Source organism: Peromyscus leucopus, chromosome 16_21 (assembly GCF_004664715.2).
Source record: "Peromyscus leucopus breed LL Stock chromosome 16_21, UCI_PerLeu_2.1, whole genome shotgun sequence".
NCBI classification, from domain to species: domain Eukaryota; kingdom Metazoa; phylum Chordata; class Mammalia; order Rodentia; family Cricetidae; genus Peromyscus; species Peromyscus leucopus.
Genome location: NC_051084.1, coordinates 7808197 through 7831040, shown reverse-complemented (window position 1 = coordinate 7831040; position 22844 = coordinate 7808197). Strand labels below are relative to the sequence as shown.

The window sequence follows — 22844 nt, the reverse complement described above, 5'->3', positions numbered from 1 at the left end:
AATGCAAAGCCGGCCTGGGCTATATATGCCCAGCCTTTCCTGACCTATATACGTAGGGATACTCTGTCTTTTAAAGCAAACAAGAACCGAGGGCTGAAGCACCGAGTCAGAGGTGGGTGGTGAAGAGCAGAACTGGGCTTGGATTCAGGTTCTGGTTTAAGCGCTCCTCTCTACGCCTGCGCTGGTGAATCGCGGGGGCTACGGGGGAGGTCGTTCCGCCGGGTCCGCCTCACGAGTTGCGGGGCTCCGCCCCCGTCGGTCCCTCCCGACCCGGTACAGCTGCTTCCGGGCTCGCAGGGCTCCGGGAGGCCGCTCTCCGGACGCTGGGCCCCAGAGCAGCCCGCAGCGCGCAGCGCCCAGCCGCCTGGGTCCCCGGAGAGGCCTGCACTGAGCCCCACGGCTGCGCTCTCCAAGGACATCCCCGTTCTGACCTTGCGGAGGCCGCGTCTCAGCTGCGCCCTCGCGGGACAGTGGGGCCCCTCTGTGGAACGATCGCTCCCTAAGTTAGGAATGTGTGTAACTGACTGGAGTTCGCTCGACACTTCCATCCCGTCTTCCTCTCACCCGAGACTTCCTGTTCCTTGAGCTCCCTTGCGCAGCGGTTTAAGGCTCCTCAAAGTCAGGACCGAAGGACTCTGGGCCACCTTCCTTCCTTCCTTCTTCGATGGATCACCACCTCCCCCCACTTTTTGGGCACCTTGGGGTGTGGCCTCGGTGAGTGAACTTAGGGTGCTGACTGCTGGGAAGGAAATCTGAAAACAGAACGTTGTGGGGGAGATCCAGGCCTTATAAGGCCCTTGAAGTCTTGTGAGTGTGTGGGGTGGCAAATGGATTTCTTTTCCCCTCCACTGACAAGGAAGCAGGCCATCTGCCACTCTTGGGGCTACCTGATCTCTTTCTGAATTCAGAGTAGGACGACATCACCAAGCAGATACCTATTCTGAACCGGGAACAGATTCCGGCTTCTGAGGAGATCCCGAGAATCTTTAGTAGAGTCAGGAAGGGGTCGCAAATTTGGGGGGCTCATTACACAGTTCAGTCATGTTCCTGCGAAGGCTTGGTGGCTGGCTACCTCGACCTTGGGGCCGCAGAAAATCAGCAAAGGCTGACTTGCCAGCCCCAGAACCCAGATGGGTGGACAGCTCCCCCGAGAATTCAGGGAGTGACTGGGACAGTGCCCCAGAGACAATGGGAGATGTGGGGCCTCTCAAGACCAAGGATTCGGGGAAACCGAGGACCCTTGGGGCTGCTCCAGAGCTGAGCAGCGAGCTCCAAGTGGACCAGCTGGAGAGCAAAACCAAGGATTCCCTCAAGCGGGACAAGACTGTCTCCGGTGTGCGAGTGTCCGCAAGGCTGGAGACTGGAGGAGCCGTTCCCAAACGGGAATGGGATTCTGTGGATTCAGGTGGCATGAAGAGCCTTGGAGTGTCCCCCCAAGAGGGATTCGGCACCACTGGACCAGAAGCCCTCTTGGAGAAGCCCGGTCGACGTCAGAAGTTGCTGCGTTGGCTGCGGGGGGATCCGGGAGATCCCTCACATTACCTGCAGGACCCAGAGGAGTATCTGCAGATCTCTACCAACTTGACCCTGCACCTGCTGGAGCTGCTAGCCTCAGCCCTGCTGGCTCTGTGCTCCAGGCCACTTCGAGCTATCCTGGACGCTTTGGGCCTTCGAGGACCTGTGGGCCTCTGGCTACACGGGCTGCTGTGTTTCCTGGCCGCCCTCCATGGGCTCCACGCTGTGCTGAGCCTGCTCACTGCCCACCCCCTGCACTTCGCCTGCCTCTTTGGCCTCTTGCAGGCCCTGGTGCTGGCTGTCAGCCTCCGGGAACCTGTTGAGGATGAGGAGACCACTGTTTGGGAGAGTGAGGGGCAGGGGAGGGGGGCCAGGGAGCCGATGGAAGGTCCAGGAAGGGCGCTGTGACTGGGTGAGGGTGAGGGCAAAGGGTGAAGAGAGTGGTGTGGCCTTTAGGAGGAAGGTGGGGAAACCCAGATCGGAAGCACAGTGACCTCAGGGATGGGGAGGAGACCCAGGAGCGTGAAGGCACAGGAGCCCCTGTCAGATGACGGATGGGGCTGTCTAGGGTGACCGTGATGGGGCATCACCATTTGAGTCACCAGCTGTTATTTCTTCCTCTTACGTTTGTCCACCTCTGTTTAAATGACCACCTCCAACTTCCCCCCACCTCCAGTTTTTAAGAGCAAAATAAAATAAAATTGGTGGAGAATGAAGGCCAAAGGGTCCTTTCCAACCCCAGGAGTGGACCAGGCCAGAAGCAGGACAGAGATCTCTGCATTAAGAGGTGACAGGGAGATCCACGCAGTCCCTTGGGTCCTAGGACCAGAGCCATCTAGAGGGGAGTAGGGCTGTGAGGTGGGAGGGACTGGGATTCTAGAAGGGGCTACAGGTGTCATGGTGCCTGCAGGGAGGGTCTGGTACTCAGTGGGATCCAGAAGAAACAGGGATGGTGGAGGCCACATTGGCCCGAGGCCCAGTTCAGAAGGGTTCTGACAGGCAGTGGGCACAGTGCCTGCCATCTCCGCTCAGGCTAGGGATTTGTTCACTCAGCAATAAATGTGCGACACTAAATCCTAAATATACCAGTACAATGTGAGAGGTGTTGCTCGGTGTCCTTCCTGATGCCTAACAGCTGGGGGTGTTAGGTGGCAGAGGTTCCGTCCTGGGGGAGAAGTGACTGAGGTCTGCAGACAACATCCAGGAGATGAGGACTGAAAAACCATCTTTATTAACCTTGACAGGGAGTGGAGAGTCTCCAACGTCTCCCCTCGCAGCTCAGCTCCCACCTTGGCGGTCTGGGACACAGATGAAGTTATGAAGTTACCGGTCACTTGCTGACAGCTGGCAGGCCTCTGAGGGGAGGAGGGAGAGGATGAGAGGTTGGAAAGGAAGTCCAGGTAGCGGGGAAAGAGACCCTTCTGTCTATACCAGGCCCTTTCCTCCCTGTAGTCTCTAAAGCAGTGGTTCTCAACCTGTGGGTTGTGACCCTTTGGGGGGTGTTGAACAACTGTTTCACAGGTGTCAAATGTCAGATACCCTGCATATCAGATATTTACATTATGATTCACAACAGTAGCAAAGTTACAGTTACCAAGTGGCAACAAAAATAATTTTACGGCTGGAGGTCGCCACAGCATGAGGAACTGTATTAAAGGGTCACAGCCTTAGTGAGGTTGAGAACCACTGCTCTAAAGACTCAGAGACCTGTCAGGCGGTGGCGCACGCCTTTAATCCCAGCACTCGGGAGGCAGAGCCAGGCGGATCTCTGTGAGCTTGAGGCCCATCTGGTCTACAGAGTGAGATCCAGGAAAGGCGCAAAGCTACACAGGGAAACTCAGGGAAACTCTGTCTTGAAAAAAAAAAGGACTCAGAGAATTTTTAGTTTTGAGAGACAGTCTCGCTATATAGCCCCAGCTGAAACTAACTGTGTAGAACAGGTTGGCTTCAAACTTATGGCAATTCTTCTACCTCCGCCACCTGAGTGCCTAGATTAAAAGTGTGTGCCACTACTGACCAAAAGCCTCTTTAAAAAAAAATTATTTTATGTATATGAGTGCTCTATCTGCATGTACACCTTTATGGCAAAAGAGGGACTCAGATCCCATGATAGATGGTTGTGAGCTACCATGTAGTTACTGGGAATTGAACTCAGGAACTCTGGAAGAGAAGCCAGTGCTCTTAACCTCTGAGCCATCTCTCCAGCCCCCAAAAGCCTCTTTCCAGTCACCCAGAGCCCTCCTTGGTAACTCCACAGCTCTTATCCAATCCTGGTGCCATTCTAGTCCATGAAAATTAGAGGGGTCAATGTACCCATTCTGATAATGTCTGCCTTTGGCCACAGCCTCTGCTGACATTGCACTGAGCTCTTTACAATACCCACAGAAGAGTTGGTGACTCCCAGACCTCTCCTGGGAGACTTCGACCCCTCACCTTGATTCCTGGGAGTCACTAAGAAAGCTCTGAAGTCCAAGCAGGAGGCCAGAGACTGGAATTCCTCCACACATTTCTCTGGAGGGTGTGGTGATCGATCTGGAAGGACAGGGAGCAGCCAGGCTGGTCAACATTCCTGCTTCTCAGCCCTGCCCGCCAGTTTCCAAAGGACCTGGTGAAGATGCCCATCCTGCTCTGAAAGGGGTCCTTTAGCCTTCCAGTCTCCCTGGGCACCCCCGCTTTGTACCACCACTCACTGTAGAGGAGAAAGCGCTGGTAACCCTGGCCCATCTCTTTCAGCATGATTCCCCCTGGGCATGAGCTGGAGAAGAGGTCTGTCCTCATGTCAGGCCGGCCTGTCAGGAACATGAGAGGACAGACGTAAAACCAAGCTGACTCGGGCCTAGTAGTGCAGGGCCGTGATCCCAGCTGCTCAGGAAGCTGAGGCAGGAGGATTTCACATTCAAGGCCTGCCTGGGCTATAGGGTGAGTTCAACAACCATCAGGGCAAAGAAAGGTTAGCAAAGGGTCTGGGGATATAGTTCAGAGATGACCTGCTTCCCTAGCATGCCAGAGGACCTAGGTTCAGTCCTCACTTCTGAGGGGGAAACAGCTCAGGGAGAGTAGAGAAGGGGCGGGCTGGTGGGGACCAACCTTCCGTTCTGAGATCTGTGTTTCCTTTCCCCTCAGTCAAGCGGTATATCCATTCCCGGGGCACACAGACCCCATTTTTCCTGCAGAGGTGGTGGTAGCAAGGTAGAAAGATGGAGTGTCATCCAGGCACACACTGCCACATTTACTTATCTTTCTCTTACCCTTCCCCACACCCCAGCTCTTTGGGATAGCTAGGCCCATCCTATCAGCAGAAAGTGACTTGTAAGCTGCTGAGGTCAGTGGGCAAGGAGTGATGGAGCTCGAGTCTGGGTGGGGCGATTGCTTATGGTTCGGGCAGAGAACACACCCAGTGCCTCTGCCTCCTCACCACTCACGTGCGGATGGCGGCGCGAAGCTGGAGCTGCCTTGGGGCAGAGCCGGTCGCCATGTTGAAGACAATGTTGTCCACCGAGTCAAAAGTAGCCAACTCTTCCTTGGTGGGGGCTGCTCCCGCGATGAAGTACCACAGGCCCAGGTGGGGCTCCGGGGACTGGACGAGAGAGCCAAAGAATGAATTAGCAGGTCGTCGCAAAACCCCGGCAGCCTCTCCATCAGTCCGTGGACCAAGATTCAAGGCCAGGAGGTGCTGGTGGTTGTTGCTGTTTCCACAGACCCTCTCCTCCCCTCCTTTCCCGACACGCTTGCTGGTCATCTTGAGCTGCCCGCCCACGACTTTCCGCGTCCACTGCTGGCTTTCCCCTTCCCCAGTCCATACCTCCTCGCCCACTTCCAGTGCTGTTAGCTGGCTGTGCTCCGGGCACTGGGTCATGGAGTTAAAGAGAAGGCCATAGAGGTAGAGCACAGCTGCCCAGACTTGGCGGAACATCTCAGGCAGGAGAGAGCTGGTGCGTGCAGCTGAGGGACGTCTGCCTTAACTGGTCTCTGCTGGCCTGGCGGCTCGGTCCACTCTGCTTTCAGCCCCCTTGCGTCGACCCTTGACCCTTTTACCTGCTAATAAGTAACTTCAACCTTGTTTTCCAACCCAAGCATGGATTAGCTACAGCACTGGGGCCTTCCTCCCCCTCTTCCGGATGCAACCACTCGACGGTGTACCCTGCATGTCCAGCGACTGAGGCATTCGGAGGAGAGCCGAGCCCTACAGTAGAAACCTGTGTCTGTATCTGAATTGGAGCTCTGCTGTGTTGTGAAACATGGAGGAAGAGTGACTTCATTATTAGGTCTTTCATTCATTCACTTGGCAAATTTGGGGATTTCAGTTGTTTGCCAGGAACTGGCTAATCCTGGGGGACATTAAAAAAAAAAAACAATAGAAAAAGAGCTTTACAAACAAACCATTGCGATACAAGTTGATAAGTGTTAGAACAGGCACCAGCCAGTCGCTGGGGCATGGTGGGTTTCTCTTTCCCTTTTTTCTTTCTTTCTTTCTTTCTTTTTTTTTTTTCAAGATAGAGTCTCAATATGTAGCTCTTCCTGTCCTGGAATTCACTCTGTAGACCAGGCTGGACTCACAGAGATCTGTCTGCCTCTACTAAAGGCATGTACCACCACCACCACCACCACCACCGGGCTAGGGACACTTTTTTTCCCTTTTTTTTTTTTTTTGTTTTGTTTTTTCAAGACAGGGTTTCTCCGTGTAGCTTTGCGCCTTTCCTGGAACTCACTTGGTAGCCCAGGCTGGCCTTGAACTCACAGAGATCCGCCTGCCTCTGCCTCCCGAGTGCTGGGTGGGATTAAAGGCGTGCGTGCCGCCGCCGCCACCACCACCCGGCTTTTTTTTCCCCGTCTTGATGCTGGGGATCAAACTTAGAACTTCATGCATACCAGGCATGCTCACATGCACAGTAGTACCAATGATCCACATCCCCAGCCTCCTGGGACAACTGTATTAATCTCTCTCTCTTTTTCCAACTGTGGAATGGGCAACTCAGGAATCTCAGAGTTAGATGAGATCATGCCACACCAAGTTGGAAGTAAATATCCACTATCATTAGTAACTGCAAAGCACCCACGCAATCGCTGGTAATAATTTCGCTAGATTGTCAAGATTTAAATGTAGTGTCAAGAGACAGTCACTGGATAGCCTTAGTGTGCGGAACTGTTAATGCAATGAGAGGCGGGAATTTTTAAATCTGTGGACTGCCCAAAAAAATGTGGGACTCTCTTGAGAAGCCTGTAGCTGTGTCTTGGGTATATACCGTCCTCTTCCCCAGTGTCTGTCTCTCTGCCTTAAGGCCCGTGCTTAAATATATATATAAATAAACTCCAACTTTTCTTTAAACACAAGCCCCCTGAGAAGTGAGACTTGCTAAGGGGTTGTGATTTATTTCAAGGGAGGATGGTGCAGGTCTTCAGTGCTGGGAGGGCTGAGGAACGGTGCTGAAAGGAAAAAGATCAGCTCAGGACCCCTAGAGCCCAGTTCTCAGCACAAAGGAGATTTATTTGCCCCCAGAGGGACAGGGGGCAGAGGGAGAGGGAGAGGGATAAGGGAACAAGGGAAAGGGGCAGGGAGGGATATTTGTCCTGGGGGGGACAGAGGACCGCCTCTGGATGAGGAGGAGACAGACATGGCACACAGGAACATGGCGGTTTATGAAGGTAAGGGAAACCCCGTGTTAGGATGAGGTGTTTAATTTTGACTGGACATGTTAATGAAGGGGGCTTTTGATTGCTGGACTTCAATACTTTGACAGCTGGACCTTGGTAGTCAGCCTCAGGAGGAAGTGGCCAAAGGGAACAGACGTTGGTGACTAGCTTTAGGAATGTAATCTAATGTTTTTTAGCAAGGCAAAGAATGAGAGAGAAGGGCAAGGCCTGCCAGAGCCATGCTCTTCACACTCAAGCTGGCCAGAGTCCCTTCACCTGCCATTCAGGCCACCCTTGGTTACATACATAATACTATCTTGCTTCAAAACAATCACAAAAAAATGAGGATGGTAGTACGCATGATTACTCTATGGGAGTAATGCTCCGATCTTTATGTGGGAGCGAGGAAGCAAACGTAAGGCTTGGGCTTGCCAGGCAAGTGCCCTACCACTCAAGCCCTTGAAATTTTCATAATAAAAAACTAAAATGGGGCTGGAGAGATGGCTCAGAGGTTAAGAGCACCGCCTGTTCTTCCAGAGGTCCTGAGTTCAATTCCCAGCAACCACATGGTGGCTCACAACCATCTGTAATGAGATCTGGTGCCCTCTTCTGGCCTGCAGGGACACATGCAGGCAGAACACTATACATAAATAAATAAATCTTCTAAAAAAAACAAAAAACAAAAAACAAACAAAACAAAAAAACCCTAAAATGTAGGTTTGGGTAGATAGATACCAAGCCAAATCTGAGGACCTGATTTTGATCCCCAGATCCCTACATAGTGGATAGAAGACATCACGTTTCTCCACACTTTCGCTATGCTCTGGCAGATTCAAGGTACACAGCGCCCCCCCCCCCCAAAAAAAAAAAAAGTGTTGAGCGGGGTTGGGGATTTAGCTCATTGGTAGAGCAAGGCCCTGGGTTCGGTCCTCAGCTCCGGAAAAAAAAAAAGTGTTGAAAAATTTAAAAAATTATTTAATCCTAGCATTCAGGAGACAGTCAGGTGGATCTCTCTGAATTCCAGTACAGCCAGACCTACACAGTGAAACTCTGTCTCTAAACAAACAAACAAACAAACAAACAAACAAATAAATGTAGTCTGGTGTAGTCTGCCAGGGTCCAGTAGGACTTTTTAATCCCAGCACTGGGCAGAATTATGAGTTTTAGGCAATGCGGGGCAACACAGTGAGGTAGGACGTAAAAGTCTCATCATACAAGCTGACACAAAGGAATTGCTCGCTAAACAGTGCTTACTGGAACTCTCATCGGTACTGGCATCTAGGTGAAGTGGTGGAGGCGGCAGAGAAATTGTAATCGTCCCGCCCTGTGCACCTCCCCTGGCGGCGAGCCTTCGGCCCCCAAGACCCCCGTTTTTTGTTTTTTCTTTTTTCGAGGGTTTCTCTGTGCAGCCCTGGCTGTAGTGGAACTCAGAAGCGCCTGCCTCTGCCTCCCGAGTGCTGGGATTCACAAACTTTAAAAAGCAGTCAAATGCTTAGTTGTCCAAAGACACTGAGTTCCCTCGGGTGCTCTCCACCCGAGGCCTGCAGGACGCCCCAAGAGTTTGCAAAGCGCCCAGCCGCCCTAATCCGGCCAGGACCAGAGATGCGGGTCGGGGCAAACACAGCCCATGGCACGGCCCCAACCGTCCAGGGGAAAAAGTGGCTTCCGGCAGCGCAGCCCGACGAGAGGACCCGAGGCCTTGCAGAGCTGTAGGTGGCTAGGGCTGTGCCTGTAGCTCTCCTTTGCCCGGCCACCCACGCCTGTAGACTACCGGGGTGAAGTCCCCACGAGTCCCCGCCGGGCGTCCGCGGCGTCTCGGGGTGGGGGCCGCATGCCACTCCGGAGTTTCCCTGCAGGCGCGACAGTAGCCACCTCGGTCGCGCTGCGCTCCGGCGCGCGCAGGGAAGAAACGCCCTCGGCCCGAGGGGGGCGGGGGCGTCTGCTCAGAGTGTGCGCACGCGTGCCGCGGCTCGCGCAGGCGCAGTGCGGTCCCCCGGGCGACGGCGGCGGCGGCGGCGGCGGCTCCTCGGGGTGGTCGGCTCCCTCCCATCTAGGCCGGCCCCGGCCCGTCTCGCCCCGCAGAGACCCACGGCTTGGGGCTGCGGACTTTCTCATCGTGCCCCACGGAAGTCAAGTCGGGGAGCCTGGGGAAGCCGGAAGTACCGCCTCGAGATCCCCAAATACTATCGGGGAAACGGAAGTGGCCTTTGGGGCCAGGTTGGGGGAGACCGGAAGTGACGGTACCGTGGGGAAGCCGGGGGCGGAGCCACAGGGTGGTGGGCTGTGTGTGTGTGTGCGTGTGTGGTGTGTGTGTGTGTGTTTGTATGTGTCCGGCCGCGTGTCGGTTCTTCGCCTTGCTGGAACACCGACGGCGGGAGGCGGAGGCGGAAGCAGGGGCGGCCAGCGAGCCGGTCCGGGCTCCCGTGAGTGTCTGCCGACTCGGGGCCGTGGCGATTTAGGCGGGTTCGAGCGCGGCGGCGCGCGTGCGCGGAGCCACTGTGTCGGCCGAGTCCGGCGCGACCCTCCCCCCCCCGCCCCGCGTCGTCCTGGGATTTCCCGGTCCCTCGGGCCCTTGCTCGGTCGCGACCGGTGATGACACCGGCCTCCGGCCGGGCTCGAGCTGGCTTGCCCGACCCCCGGCCCAACTGGCTCTCCCTATTGTGATTGGCACCGTGGAGCCCCTCCCACCTCTCGTCCTTCACCTCCCTATGCCGTCGATCTCCTCCGGCCCTTTGTGTTTCTCTTCCTGAGTCTCGGCACCGGAGAGGAGGGATGGGGTCGCGGATGAACATATGTGCTTGTGTATGAGAGACTGCTAAGGGGTCGGGGCGGAGATGGGGCCCCGAGAGTCTTCCGGGTGTATGGAAGCGAGTGCGGGCGACAGCGAACCTCCCCCCCTCGTTCTTCCTTAGAGAGCTGTCGGCCATGGAGCCGAGCGATAGTTCCAGTACCACTATGGAGGAGCCCGACAGCCTGGAGGTCCTGGTGAAGACCCTGGACTCTCAGACTCGGACTTTTATTGTGGGGGCCCAGGTGAGAGAGACAGCGGTACTTGGTAGCGCCGATACCCGCTTTGGCTCGTTGGTCTTCCCAGGGATGAGCCTGGTTTTCTGGTCACGGACTCCTCTTTGTCCCTTACTGGGTGGAACATCCGAGGTTCTTTCTGAGTGAGGAGGTGGTTACCGTGGAGTGAGGCAGGTTTCGTTCTGCCTGTCTTCACTTTGATGGGACTCTGTGAAGAGGGAAATGCAGAGGAGGAATCTGTACCTATCCTGGGCGGACCTCAGCCCAAAGGGACAGGCGAGAGTCCGGCCTTTGGGACCGGAAGTAGCATAGAGACCTCAGACAAATATGGTGTGTTTGTTCCTTTTTTAAACCACTTGTTCACAGGTTTATACTCTATTTATAGATTCTAGGAAGCTGCTGTCAGGCACTGCTAAGTAGAATTGCCAGTATCTGAGGCACAGTTTGAATCTCAGTGCAGTGTGGACACAGTTGTCTTTGTTTTTACTGCATAATTCTTTGAGAAAAAAAATCGTGAGTTGGTCATTTTCGTGGTTTTCAAAAACATTTAAAACACCACATACACTTGTGAGTAGGTGTATGTGATAATTCTGGCCCTTACCAAGAGTTAATTGTCTAACTAGAAAGATTATTTTTGGGGGTGGGGGGGGAACAATGTCTCATATAGCTCAGGCTGACCTTGACCTCCTGACCATTTTGCCTCCGTTGTCTATGCTAAGATTTTAGGTTTAGGTGTGTGTACCATACCTGACTTGTTTTTGCCTTTTTTTTTCTTTTGAGTAGGGTCTTTTTGTTTCGTTCTTTTGTTTGTTTGTTTTTGTTTTCTTTGTTTTGGACAGGGTTTCTCTGTAGCCCTGGCTTTCCTGGAACTCACTTTGTAGTCCAGGCTGGTCTTGAACTCACAGAGATCCGCCTGTCTCTGCCTCCCGAGTGCTGGGATTAAAGGCGAGCGCCACCAGTGCCGCTGAGGTAGGATTTTAAGTAGTTCACTATGTCTTAACTGATGGTCTTGGATCCTCCTGTCTCTGCTCTCCAGGGTTGGGGGTTCAGGTGTGTGCTGCCACACTGCTTTTGTTTTGGTCCCCCCCTTATTTTTTGGGGAGTTCCTGCTGGGCATTGAACCTAGAACCTGTACAAAGTACCTACTACTGAACTGTAGCTAACCTTGTGCCCCTCCTTACCTTCTTCGTTAGTTATTTTTCAGTCCCTGGTTCCCAACCCGGTGATACTTGCCATTGGTAGTGATGGTTTTTCTGGGGGGAGGATGTCAATCTCCCTCTCCCCTAAGAGGTTTCTCTGTGTACTGGCTGTCCTGGAACTCGCGCTGTAAACCAGGCTGGCCTGGAACTCACAGTGTGCTGAGATTAAAGGTGTTCACCACCACTGCTTGGCTTTATTTTATTTATTTATTTATTTATTTATTTATTATTGATTGATTGATTGATTGATTGGAGGCAGGTTTTCTCTGTGTAGTTTTGGAGCCTGTCCTGGATCTCACTCTGTAGACCAGGCTGGCCTTGAACTCACAGAGATCCGTCTGCCTATGCCTCCCGAGTGCTGGGATTAAAGGCGTGCAGCAGCAGCAGCAGCAGCAGCAGCACCACCACCACCACCCGGCCAAGTTTTTGTTTTTTGAGACAGGGTCTCACTATGCATGCTGTGTAGTCCAGGTTGTCTTGGAACTCACTGTGTAGACCAGGCTGGCCTCAAGCTCACAGAGATCTCCCTGTGCTGGGATTAAAGGCGTGTGCCATCATGCCTGGCTTTTATTTTTATTCTATGTGTGAGTGTTTTGTCTGCAGGTGTGTAAGTGCACCAATGTGTGCGATTGGTGCCGAGAAGGTCAGAAGAGGGCATCAGGTCCTGTAACCTGTGGCCTTTTCCTCTTGTTGTGGTAGTTAGGAAGTCATAGTCCCTACTCTGTTCTGTGTGGGTGGTTGTAAACCACTATGTGCTAGGAATTAAACTCTGGTCCTGTGCAAGAGCAACAAGTGTTCTTAACCTCTTTTTGTATTTTGTATTTTAAGTCAGGGTCTCACACTTTGTAGTCATGGCTGGCCTGGTAGTCACAGAGATCCACCTGCTTCTCTCTCCATGCGATTAGAGGCTTGTGCCTCAATGCCCACCTGTTTTTAGCTTTGAGATTACGGCCATGAGCTCCTGGTATGGTTTTATATTTAGAAAAGCATCACCAGTATCTCTAGATACTAAGCCAAGAAGGAGAAAAGAAGAGCTGTTTGGCTTTTTTCTTGTAAGATTTATTTTTATTTTATTTGTTTACTGTTGTTATTATTATGGTTACTATTTGGATTTTTTGGAGACAGAGTCTTTCTACACAGCTCTGGCTGTCTTGGAACTTACTGTGTAGACTAGGATGGCCTCAAACTCAAAAGCTCCACCTGCCTCTGCCTCACGAGTGCTGGAGGCATACCCCACCACTCCCCTCTTATTTTTATTTATGTATTGGTTTGTGTATGGGGGCGTGGTGTGTGTGTGCCTGTGAGTACAAGTGCTCATAGAGTGCAGAGACAATGGGTCCGCTGGAGCTGGATTTACCAGTAGTTGTGAGCTGCTGCCCAGTATGGGTGCTGGAAATTGAACTGAGGTCCTGGGCAGGAACAGTGTTAGCGTTTAACCACTGAGCCATTTCTCCAGCCCTTCCTTTTTTTATTTCTTAGTGGTGTTTTCTCTTTCACCCCTTTTACCGAGCTTTGTTTATTGTCTGTTTGGGGTTTTTGTTTGTTTCGTTTTTTGGCTCCATAAACACCTGCCTGTTGATGCAGTTGGCTAGTGATACTGTTTGATTCTGACCTCACTCGTCCCCTTTAGTCAGCATCCCACTTAGCTCTTTCCTTCTTTTTCTGATTCCGACTCATGGCTCTCCTTTCAGATGAACGTAAAGGAGTTTAAGGAGCATATTGCTGCCTCTGTCAGCATCCCTTCCGAGAAACAGCGGCTCATATACCAGGGCCGGGTTCTGCAAGATGATAAGAAGCTCCAGGAATACAGTAAGGGACTGGGGGAGCTGCTCAAGGTTAAGGGTGCTGTTTGGAGGCCATGGGTTTACCTACTTACAAGTTTTGGTGTGCATCTCTTTCTCTGCAGATGTTGGGGGAAAGGTTATCCACCTGGTGGAACGGGCTCCTCCTCAGACTCAGCTCCCTTCTGGAGCATCTTCTGGGACAGGGTCTGCCTCAGCTACTCATGGCGGGGCACCCCTGCCTGGCACTCGGGGGCCTGGGGCCTCTGTTCATGACCGGAATGCCAACAGCTATGTCATGGTTGGAACCTTCAATCTCCCTGTGAGCCTGTGTTTGTCATGTGGGAGGGTTTTGTTGGGAAGAGGGGCTTTTGTTAGGGTAGCTGCAGGAGGCGTAGAAGATGGGTGTTCTGAGTGCTTGCCTGGAGTTTGGGAAACCCTCTGACCTATACTGGCCTCAGTCTTTGAGGAAAAGAGGGTAGGGGCTCTAGAAAAGGAATTGGCAGTATGGAGGCCTTAGTATGTGGCTTCTCCCAGAGCAACTTCCCTTACCCTTTCCCCAGAGTGACGGCTCTGCTGTGGATGTTCACATCAACATGGAACAGGCCCCAATTCAGGTATTCAGGGGCCTGGGAGGGTCAGGGAAGGGGATCTGGGAGAAGGAGGCCATAAGGTGGGGGAGGACCTGGCTGAGGAGATGCCTGGGAGCTGTTGTAGTATGTTGTGGAGCTCATGGCTTTGTCTCAGAGCTGCTCTGATCATCCTCCTTATATTATAGAGTGAGCCCCGGGTACGGCTGGTGATGGCTCAGCACATGATCAGAGACATACAGACCTTACTGTCCCGGATGGAGGTGAGTGGGCAAGTCTGTCAGGCTAGAGTCTCTTCTCATGGTCTTGCAGTAAGAACAGTCCTAGACACACTCACATTGGCTGCAGGAGTCTGCCTTTCTGCTCTAGGTTTTCTGGGAAGTTGTTCTTTCAGGCAAAGAAAGTCTCTTTGTGAGGCTGTCTCGTTCCTGCCAGTCTGCCTGCCACAGCTTCTCAAGTGAGACTTTGAGGCATGTGCCACTGTTCTAGGCTGCTGCCAATCTTCCTGACGATGATATGTCATAGATTCTCTTCATTGGAAGAAGTAGCCCGTTTTAAAAAAACAGAACCAAACCCATTCTGTCCTGGGCTTTCTTGAACTCACAGTGTGCCTCTTAGGTGCTGTGATTATAGGTGTGAGGCACATGCATGGCTGCATACCACAGTTTTTAAATTCCTTTTTCCTTCCTTCCCTTCCTTCCTTCCTTCCTTCCTTTTTTCTTTTCTTTTCTTTTCTTTTCTTTAGACGAGACTGGCTTTGAACTCAGAGATCTTGCCTCTGCCTCCCGAGTGCTGAGATTAAAGGTGTGCTCCACCACCACCTGGCAGTTTTTTTTTTTTTTTGTTGTTGTTGTTTTGTTTTTAAGTTTTATTTATTTATTATGTATACAGTGTTCTGCCTACATGTATGCTTGCAGGTCAGAAGAGGGCACCAGATCTCATTATAGATGGTTGTGAGTCACCATGTGGTTGCTGGGAATTGAACTCAGGACCTCTGGAAGAGCAGCCAGTGCTCTTAACCACTGAGCCATCTCTCCAGCCCTACCTGGCAGTTTTTGATATTTTTTTAAAATATGTACTGGTGTTTTTCCTGTGTGTATGTCTATGTGAGGGTGTTGGATATTTTGAACTGGAGTTACAGACAGTTGTGAGCCACTGTGTAGGTGCTCAGAATTGAGCCCACGTCCTCTGGAAGAAGAACCAGAGCTCTTGACCATTGAGCCATCTCTCCAGTCCCCAGTTTTTGAATTTCTTAACTGTCATTTTCAGTATGGGGGTATCCTAACTTTATCAGTCTTGTTATAGCCACAGCTTGTGGCCATTTCCTTTCCTTATGGAAATTAGGGAAACATAGTCTCTACTCTGTAAGTATTACAGATACTCACTGTGCATCCAATTTCTGCCAGTCATAGCCATACACAGCCCTGCCTTCAGGGATCCTCAGTGGGGTATCATATCCACTCTTGACTTCCGTGGTCTGCATAACCCTCAGCAGTAGTAATTTCATCTTGCCCTTGGTGTCCTTACTCTTCTTCCACATTCAGTGTCGAGGGGGACCCCAAGCACAGGCTAGTCAGCCACCCCCGCAGACGCCGACTGTGGCCTCAGAGACAGTAGCCTTGAACTCACAAACATCAGAACCAGTCGAAAGTGAAGCACCTCCTCGAGAGCCTATGGAGTCAGAAGAAATGGAGGAACGCACCCCAGCCCAGACTCCAGAGCTTACCCCTTCTGGCCCAGCTCCAGCGGGCCCCACACCTGCGCCAGAGACGAATGCACCCAAGTGAGAGACGGAGGGAACCTTTGGGGACTTGGAGGAGTGGTCACGGGGGTAGTGTGAGGACCAGGAAGGATGTGAAGGGAGGAAAGTGCTTGCGGGGGGTGGTGGTGGTGGTGGTGGTGGTGTGTCTTAATGCTTGTAGTATTGCGGGGTCAAAGGGCAGCTCTTAGGTAGCACTGTTGTCCCTGAGGCAAGATTGATGTCTCCCAAGCTGTGGCTGCAGAATTCTGCCCTGGCTTTGAGCTCTCATTGCCCCCTTTGCACAGGACCTTGCTGGGACGGGACGGGACGGGGGACGTTTGCTTTCTCCTTTCCATCTCTGCTTGTCTTAGGAGAGCAAAGAGAAGCCCTGGGGATGGCAGGGGGTGTCCTGAGGAAAGGCTCAGCTCAGCTGCCCTGGTGTTTCCACAGCCACCCTTCCCCTGCAGAGCATGTGGAGGTGCTCCAGGAGCTGCAGCGGTTGCAGCGCCGTCTTCAGCCCTTCCTGCAGCGCTACTGTGAGGTCTTAGGTGCTGCTGCCACTGCGGACTACAACAACAATGTGAGCCTTTTGACGGCCTTCCCTCCTAAGACCTGGAAGCAGCAGGTTGAGATGCAGATAGCTCTTCACTGTCCTCAGGGTTAGCACAGAAATCCCCCTCGATAGGTGAATGGTCTGCTGTGATGGGGAGGACAGTCTTTGGACCTGTTGTGTCCTTAATTATTTAGGAAGTCTACCGAGTGAAAAAGAATTATGCGTGGTTACTTAACCTTTGCTGGGTTTGTGGAAAGCTCTGTGTATATTAAATAGCATTTACTTGAAAATTGAAAAGCTTTGGTTCATGTAGAAGTCTCCAAAGACAGAGGACGTGACAGTCTGAGAAGGCATCATCCCTATTCTTAATCTCCTGCTTTTCTGGGTTTGGCCTGGGCACAGCATGAGGGCCGTGAGGAGGACCAGAGGTTGATCAACCTGGTGGGGGAGAGCCTGCGGCTACTGGGCAACACTTTCGTGGCGCTGTCCGACCTGCGCTGCAATCTAGCCTGTGCACCCCCGCGGCACCTACACGTGGTACGGCCAATGTCTCACTACACGACTCCCATGGTGCTCCAGCAGGCGGCCATTCCCATTCAGGTGGGTGCAGGGAACCTGGCTGGAGGGAGAACAGAGGGCATGGTAGACTGGGATGACCCAAATGGCTGCTGGGAGGCTAGAGAGCAAGAAAACTGGGGAAACCTGTGATGACAAAGCATGTGGAGTCTTTAGACTCTAGGTTAGACCCTTGTGTTTTCTCATCTCTGCCTGTCCATCTCTCTTCCAGATCAATGTGGGAACTACTGTGACCATGACAGGCAATGGGTCTAGGGCTCCACCAGCTCCCAGTTCGGAGGCAGCATCCCCAGGTTCTGGCCAGGCCTCATCCCTGCCTCCATCTGCTACCACTGTTGACTCATCAACTGAAGGAGCTCCCCCACCGGGGCCAGCTCCACCACCAGCTACCAGCCATCCACGGGTCATCCGGATTTCCCATCAGAGCGTGGAACCTGTGGTCATGATGCACATGAACATTCAAGGTGAGCTGGGGACAGTTGCTGGCAGAGAAGAGCAGCAGGAGCCGGGAGGGAATTCCGGCCAGCTCTAGAGCTGCGGTGTGGGAAGGGGCAGGAGGGGAGGCTCCTCCTCCGGGTTGTGTAAAGGGAACCCAGCCTTCCTGTTGCAGTGGAGGAAAGGACAGGGTTTCTGGAGGCCTACAGAATGGAAGATCTCAGGAGGGTGCAGCCAAGCTTGGCCCTGCCATTCTTACATTTTCTGGCTGTCTTCCCTGCTCAGATTCTGGATCACAGCCTGGCGGTGGCCCAAGTGCTCCCACTGGTCCCCTGGGACCTCCTGGTCATGGACAGACCCTGGGTAAGAACGAGATTATCAGAGCAGGCTGAGAGCTCTGGGTAGAAAAGGGGTAGGGCTGAGTGGGTGGGTTGAAGGGGTCCAGGTTCAAGGTTACATCAGACCCACCCCCCAGGCTCCACCCTCATCCAGCTGCCCTCCCTGCCCCCTGAGTTCATGCACGCCGTCGCCCACCAGATCACTCATCAGGCCATGGTGGCAGCTGTTGCCTCCGCGGCCGCAGGTAATGACCTGGAAAGGGAGGCCTGGGAGGTGGGGCCTAGTTCATGGTGGTGGGTATTGTCTGCTGGCGGGCCAGGACTGGACCCTCAGCCATCTTTGGTCTCTCTTTCTGCCCACAGGACAGCAGGTGCCTGGCTTCCCAACAGCACCGACCCGGGTGGTGATTGCCCGGCCCACTCCTCCACAGGCTCGGCCTTCCCATCCTGGGGGTCCTCCCGTCTCTGGGACTCTGGTGAGCAAGGGTTGGGGGAAACACCCGTGGGGAAATCCTGGGGATTGTGGGAAGGACAAGACTGAATCCTTTTCCTGTCCTCCAGCAGGGCACTGGGCTGGGTACAAACACTTCATTGGCCCAGATGGTGAGCGGCCTTGTGGGGCAACTTCTTATGCAGCCTGTCCTTGTGGGTGAGTCCTGTTCTTCTCTAGCTCAAACTCTCTGTGTTGCCAGCTGCAGCTGGTGATGATAGTACATGCTTGGAGTATTGTGAGTTCAAGGACATCTTAGACCGTAGACTTTCAGTTTCTAAGCTAGCCTGGGCTACTGAGTAAGATTTCGGGGCAAAGGGGCATCTGTGACAACTGTCCTGATGACCCTTCTGTCCTGCTCACTGTATGTCCTAGTCCTTGTAGAACATCTTAGTTCTTAAAAACCAGAATGGGGCAGCTGTAATCTGGCTTTTATTCAAATTGTACTTTTTTTTTTTTTTTTTGGTTCCTGACAGCTCAGGGGACTCCAGGAATGGCTTCAGCTCCGGCTCCGGCTCCGGCTCCAGCTCCGGCTCCGGCTCCGGCTCCAGCTCCGGCTCCTGCCACTGCTTCAGCTAGTGCTGGCACTACCAACACAGCTACAACCGCTGGCCCTGCTCCTGGGGGTCCTGCCCAGCCTCCACCTCCTCAGCCCTCGGCAGCCGACCTTCAGTTCTCTCAGCTCCTGGGGAACCTGTTGGGGCCTGCAGGGCCAGGGGCTGCTGGGCCTGGCCTGGCCTCCCCCACCATCACTGTTGCAATGCCCGGGGTTCCCGCCTTTCTCCAGGGCATGACCGATTTCTTGCAGGTGAGTGGCTGTCCTGCCCTTTGTCCCCCAGCCCGTTAGAACATTGGTCCTTGGTTGCCATTCTGTAGCTGCTGAGTAAGAGCCTTAGTGATGGGAGGGGAGGGGACCTGGAAATTCCTGGATGCCCGCCTGAAAGTTAGCTCCGCCTCTGCTTCCTGGTCTGAGAGGCAGGGAGGTAGTTGTTTGGTTTCATGCCCCTCTGTTGAGTGTCTGTCCCTGAGTGTTATGGCTTAAGAAGTTGAGATCAGAGCTAGCTGATCTTGCTGCTCTTTCAGAGGGACCTGGGTTCAATTTCTAGCCCCCACATGGTGGTTCACAACCATCTGCAACTCCAGTTCCAGGGATCTGTTGCCCTCTTCTGCTCCACATGGAACTAGGCACACATTTCGCAGACATATAGGCAAGCAGAATGCCCATACACATTGCGTACAGTGATAAAAATTGTTTGTTTGGTTGTTGTTTTAAGATCAGGATCCAGCTCTCTTCCCCTTCTCCTTCGCCTGTTGTTTTGTGCCCTCTTGATGCAATTTCATGTCCTTGACCCTGTGGTCTTTGTCTTCTCTTCTCAATTCCTTCTCTGCTAGGCATCACAGACTGCCCCTCCACCACCTCCACCACCGCCACCCCCACCCCCTGCCCCCGAGCAGCAGACCACACCCCCACCAGGGTCCCCTTCTGGTGGAACAGGGAGTCCTGGAGGCTTAGGTCCTGAGAGCCTGCCGCCAGAGTTTTTCACCTCAGTGGTGCAGGGCGTGCTGAGCTCCCTCCTGGGCTCCCTGGGGGCCAGGGCCGGCAGCAGTGAGAGCATCGCTGCCTTCATCCAGCGCCTCAGTGGATCCAGCAATATCTTTGAGCCTGGGGCTGATGGGGCTCTTGGTAAGCAAAATGGGGGTGCTGTGGTCTTGGGAACTGGCGGGGTTGGGGGGTAATTGGCCTTCTTTCCTAAGAAGGATTAGGCTGACAGCTTGTGTGGGCTAGGCAAGGAGGCGAAGGCAGTCGCTTACTTCTGCCCCTCTCCCTAGGATTCTTCGGAGCTCTGCTCTCCCTTTTGTGCCAGAACTTCTCCATGGTGGATGTGGTGATGCTTCTCCATGGGCATTTCCAGCCACTGCAGCGGCTCCAGCCGCAGCTGCGATCTTTCTTCCACCAGCACTACCTGGGTGGTCAGGAGCCCACACCTGGCAACATCCGGGTAAATGACGGCCCAGGACCCCAGAGCTTTCCTTCCTTCCCACCTCCATTCCTTAATCCTGCCTGCCTCTTGGTCAGTGAAAGCTCTGCTTCCGCCCAAGCCCTGGACTTAGAGGAGATGGGTGGGACTGAACCTGTGATGTTTCCCTACAGATGGCAACCCACACATTGATCACTGGGCTGGAAGAATATGTACGGGAGAGTTTCGTGAGTATCCTTGGTGGATTTTCTTCCTGTCTAGGCTTGGGTGGGGAAGCTGGGGGTCCCTGCTGCCTCCACCTTCTAGATCCTCAAGGTCCTGATTTGGAGAACTTTGTGTGTCTTGTCTCAGTCTTTGGTGCAGGTTCAGCCAGGTGTGGACATCATCCGGACAAATTTAGAATTTCTCCAAGAGCAGTTTAACAGCATCGCTGCCCATGTGCTGCACTGCACAGGTCAGGCCAGGGGCCAGCCAGGGAGAGGGCTGTACTGGCTGTGCAGGGCTGCCGGAGTCATGTGCCCTCTCACACCTTCCCTGCAGACAGTGGATTTGGAGCCCGGTTGCTGGAGCTGTGTAACCAGGGCCTGTTTGAGTGCTTGGCCCTGAACCTGCACTGCTTGGGGGGACAGCAGATGGAGCTCGCTGCTGTCATCAATGGCCGAATTGTAAGCACCCCCTGACTCTAGGTCTCTAGCGTCTTTGTTATTCTGTCTTATAGTTTTATATTTCTTCTCCAAACACTATGCCTGTTGACCTAGCTGTAGATTGCACAGGCAGGTTGCAAGTGAAGTCTGCTTTCTAACCTGCAGCGTCGCATGTCTCGTGGAGTGAACCCATCCTTGGTGAGCTGGCTGACAACTATGATGGGACTGAGGCTTCAGGTGGTCTTGGAGCACATGCCTGTGGGCCCTGACGCCATTCTCAGATACGTTCGCAGGGTCGGTGACCCCCCCCAGGTAAGGGACCCGATAAACTGGGGTCGGGATGTCAGGAAACTGGAGATGGCCTGGACTGACACCTCCCACCTCTTTTATTTCTTTGTCTAATTTCAGACACTTCCTGAAGAGCCAATGGAAGTTCAGGGAGCAGAAAGAACTTCCCCTGAACCTCAGGTACCAGGGAGAGATTGAGAGGCCAGATAATGTGTAGATGGCTGGAAGAAAAGGGACTTGGGGGCAAAGAATTCTGAAGTCTGGACCTTCCTGCCATCTGCCTTCCAGCGGGAGAATGCTTCCCCAGCCCCTGGGACAACAGCTGAGGAAGCCATGTCCCGAGGTCCACCCCCTGCTCCTGAAGGGGGTTCCCGAGATGAACAGGATGGAGCTTCAGCCGATGCAGAACCTTGGGCAGCTGCAGTTCCCCCAGTAAGTGGCAGGAGGTGATCCAGTGGGAGTCAGAGCTGTCAATTGTGGGAATTATTTCCAATCCTTTCCTCCCCAGGAATGGGTCCCTATTATCCAGCAGGACATTCAGAGCCAGCGGAAGGTGAAACCTCAGCCGCCCCTGAGTGATGCCTACCTCAGTGGTATGCCTGCCAAGAGACGCAAGGTTGGTCTGTCTCTTTCCTGAGGATGTCTCTATCTAGTACCCTTGCTGAGCTAGAGGCTTTTGCTTGTTAGTTCAGTTTCTTCATCTAGTTAGGAAGCCTGTTTGGGGGTCAGGCTTGCTCTTGATTGGTACATGTGACTACATGGGCCTTCATGGTATGTTTCTGGCAGTTCTGGTACCTCAGCTGTGTGATTTCCCAAGTGATTAGGGTCTGAGTTGTAAGGTGGGCTTTGCCTTGAAGAGTAGCTAGTGATGAGTCTCAGGTGGTCTGACCTGCTGGTGCCTTCTTTATAATCCAACGGTTTTGGGCCATAATTAGGAAGGCATTTCTGCTGTTAAAACCACATGCAGACTGTTCCCCACCCTGTGCTAGCGTAAACACTGGTTAACTAATGGAAAGGGTGAGCTGGGTGGTGGCACTGGGTCTCATGTTGATCCCCTTTTCCCTCTCAACCTGTCCCCAGACAATGCAGGGTGAGGGCCCCCAGCTGCTACTCTCAGAGGCAGTGAGCCGGGCAGCTAAGGCAGCCGGAGCTCGGCCCCTGACAAGCCCCGAGAGCCTGAGCCGGGACCTGGAGGCACCAGAGGTTCAGGAGAGCTACAGGCAGCAGGTGCCCCCACTTTGCAGCAGAATAGGGATGGTCTATTGGGAGGGGTTGGGCCAGGTTCCTGCTTCCTGAATCTATTCAGAGATGAATTGGTAGTGTGGGGGCTGCCGGTTGGTGGTCAAGGTTTTCCTTGTGGCATTTGGGAAGGCTCAGCAATCTCATTGGGCTTGCCAGCATGGCTGGCGGGGAAGTATTTTCTGAGGGTTGGTTGGTCTTTGTACTTGCTGGGATCATAGGGCTAACTAAACCAGGGCTCCTCCGACCTGCTTGTGCTTTCTTTTTATAGCTCCGGTCTGATATCCAAAAACGACTGCAGGAAGATCCCAACTACAGCCCCCAGCGCTTCCCTAATGCCCACCGGGCATTTGCTGATGACCCCTAGCTTTCTCATCAGGGGACCATTTCCCCCTTCCTTCACAGTATTTAAGAAATAAAAGTCGGATTTTCCTGGCTCTTTTGTCTGGTAGTGTTGAGTACCTTCATTTTCTTCACACATTTCATCAAATCCCTAGGAACCATCATACTCCCCTTATGGAGTGTGTGCAAGCCTGTCAGTGGTTTGAACCTTTGTAAAAAGATGGTACTCAAAATGCTATAAGAAACATTAAATCTGCTTCAGTATGGAGCTTAAGGAGCATTTGGTGGCACCCATGCATCTGTGCCACCACCTTATACAACCCTAAGAGCCTACTGTTGTAACTTCAGTTCACTGCCCTCATTTTAAGCTGAGGCCAGCTCCTATGTTTTGCAACTTCGCCTGGGTCTCTGGAACCTGAAGGCCTAATGACTAAGCTCCGTGCTGAAGAAAACCTGAAACACCAGGAGGCTATATGGCA

The 22844-nt window shown here is 53.2% G+C and overlaps 3 protein-coding genes across 35 annotated transcripts; 2 read left to right on the top strand and 1 right to left on the bottom strand.

Annotated features, from left to right (window-relative positions):
• The first annotated feature begins 296 nt into the window (after positions 1 to 296).
• Positions 297 to 2614, top strand: C16_21H6orf47 (chromosome 16_21 C6orf47 homolog). Its single transcript, XM_028888035.2, has one exon. It carries the CDS (start codon positions 1042 to 1044, stop codon positions 1921 to 1923), a length of 882 nt encoding a protein of 293 aa, XP_028743868.1. The 5' UTR covers positions 297 to 1041; the 3' UTR covers positions 1924 to 2614.
• A 107-nt stretch (positions 2615 to 2721) lies between these two features.
• Positions 2722 to 5921, bottom strand: Apom (apolipoprotein M). Its single transcript, XM_037200095.1, has 6 exons — positions 5318 to 5921; positions 4938 to 5092; positions 4603 to 4682; positions 4206 to 4304; positions 3949 to 4047; positions 2722 to 2870 (listed from the first exon to the last, which is right to left on the bottom strand). Exons 1-6 carry the CDS (start codon positions 5426 to 5428, stop codon positions 2839 to 2841), a joined length of 576 nt encoding a protein of 191 aa, XP_037055990.1. The 5' UTR covers positions 5429 to 5921; the 3' UTR covers positions 2722 to 2838.
• Positions 5922 to 9131: 3210 nt separating this feature from the next.
• Bag6 (BAG cochaperone 6) lies at positions 9132 to 22465 on the top strand. 33 transcript variants are annotated; one of them, XM_028888000.2, is made up of 26 exons: positions 9132 to 9386; positions 10059 to 10179; positions 13061 to 13178; positions 13276 to 13472; positions 13714 to 13767; positions 13929 to 14003; positions 15285 to 15523; positions 15932 to 16061; positions 16437 to 16634; positions 16822 to 17074; positions 17331 to 17408; positions 17521 to 17628; positions 17747 to 17859; positions 17945 to 18032; positions 18350 to 18681; positions 19266 to 19557; positions 19704 to 19873; positions 20026 to 20079; positions 20204 to 20306; positions 20393 to 20517; positions 20662 to 20808; positions 20905 to 20964; positions 21073 to 21216; positions 21293 to 21400; positions 21865 to 22011; positions 22295 to 22462. In XM_028888000.2, exons 2-26 carry the CDS (start codon positions 10072 to 10074, stop codon positions 22388 to 22390), a joined length of 3537 nt encoding a protein of 1178 aa, XP_028743833.1. In that variant the 5' UTR covers positions 9132 to 9386; positions 10059 to 10071; the 3' UTR covers positions 22391 to 22462. The 33 variants fall into 33 exon arrangements, with proteins under 33 accessions (XP_028743833.1, XP_028743840.1, XP_028743839.1 ...); XM_028888004.2 differs by having other exon boundaries at positions 9139 to 9386; positions 17948 to 18032; XM_037200074.1 differs by lacking the exon at positions 9132 to 9386 and adding an exon at positions 9395 to 9569 and having other exon boundaries at positions 17948 to 18032; positions 22295 to 22465.
• Positions 22466 to 22844: the final 379 nt, after the last annotated feature.

Bases quoted from the DNA above. Each gene is read 5' to 3' on its own strand.
- C16_21H6orf47 (XM_028888035.2), top strand. From the start codon at position 1,042: ATGTTCCTGCGAAGGCTTGGTGGCTGGCTACCTCGACCTTGGGGCCGC.
- Apom (XM_037200095.1), bottom strand. From the start codon at position 5,428: ATGTTCCGCCAAGTCTGGGCAGCTGTGCTCTACCTCTATGGCCTTCTC. The intron at 4,683-4,937 runs GTGAGTGGTGAG...CCACCTCTGCAG, and splicing joins CTTCGCGCCGCCATCCGCAC to GAAAAATGGGGTCTGTGTGC. The intron at 4,048-4,205 runs GTGAGTGGTGGT...CTGTCCTTCCAG, and splicing joins CCAGCGCTTTCTCCTCTACA to ATCGATCACCACACCCTCCA.
- Bag6 (XM_028888003.2), top strand. From the start codon at position 10,072: ATGGAGCCGAGCGATAGTTCCAGTACCACTATGGAGGAGCCCGACAGC. The intron at 18,682-19,265 runs GTGAGTGGCTGT...CTTCTCTGCTAG, and splicing joins GCATGACCGATTTCTTGCAG to GCATCACAGACTGCCCCTCC. The intron at 21,401-21,864 runs GTTGGTCTGTCT...ACCTGTCCCCAG, and splicing joins TGCCTGCCAAGAGACGCAAG to ACAATGCAGGGTGAGGGCCC.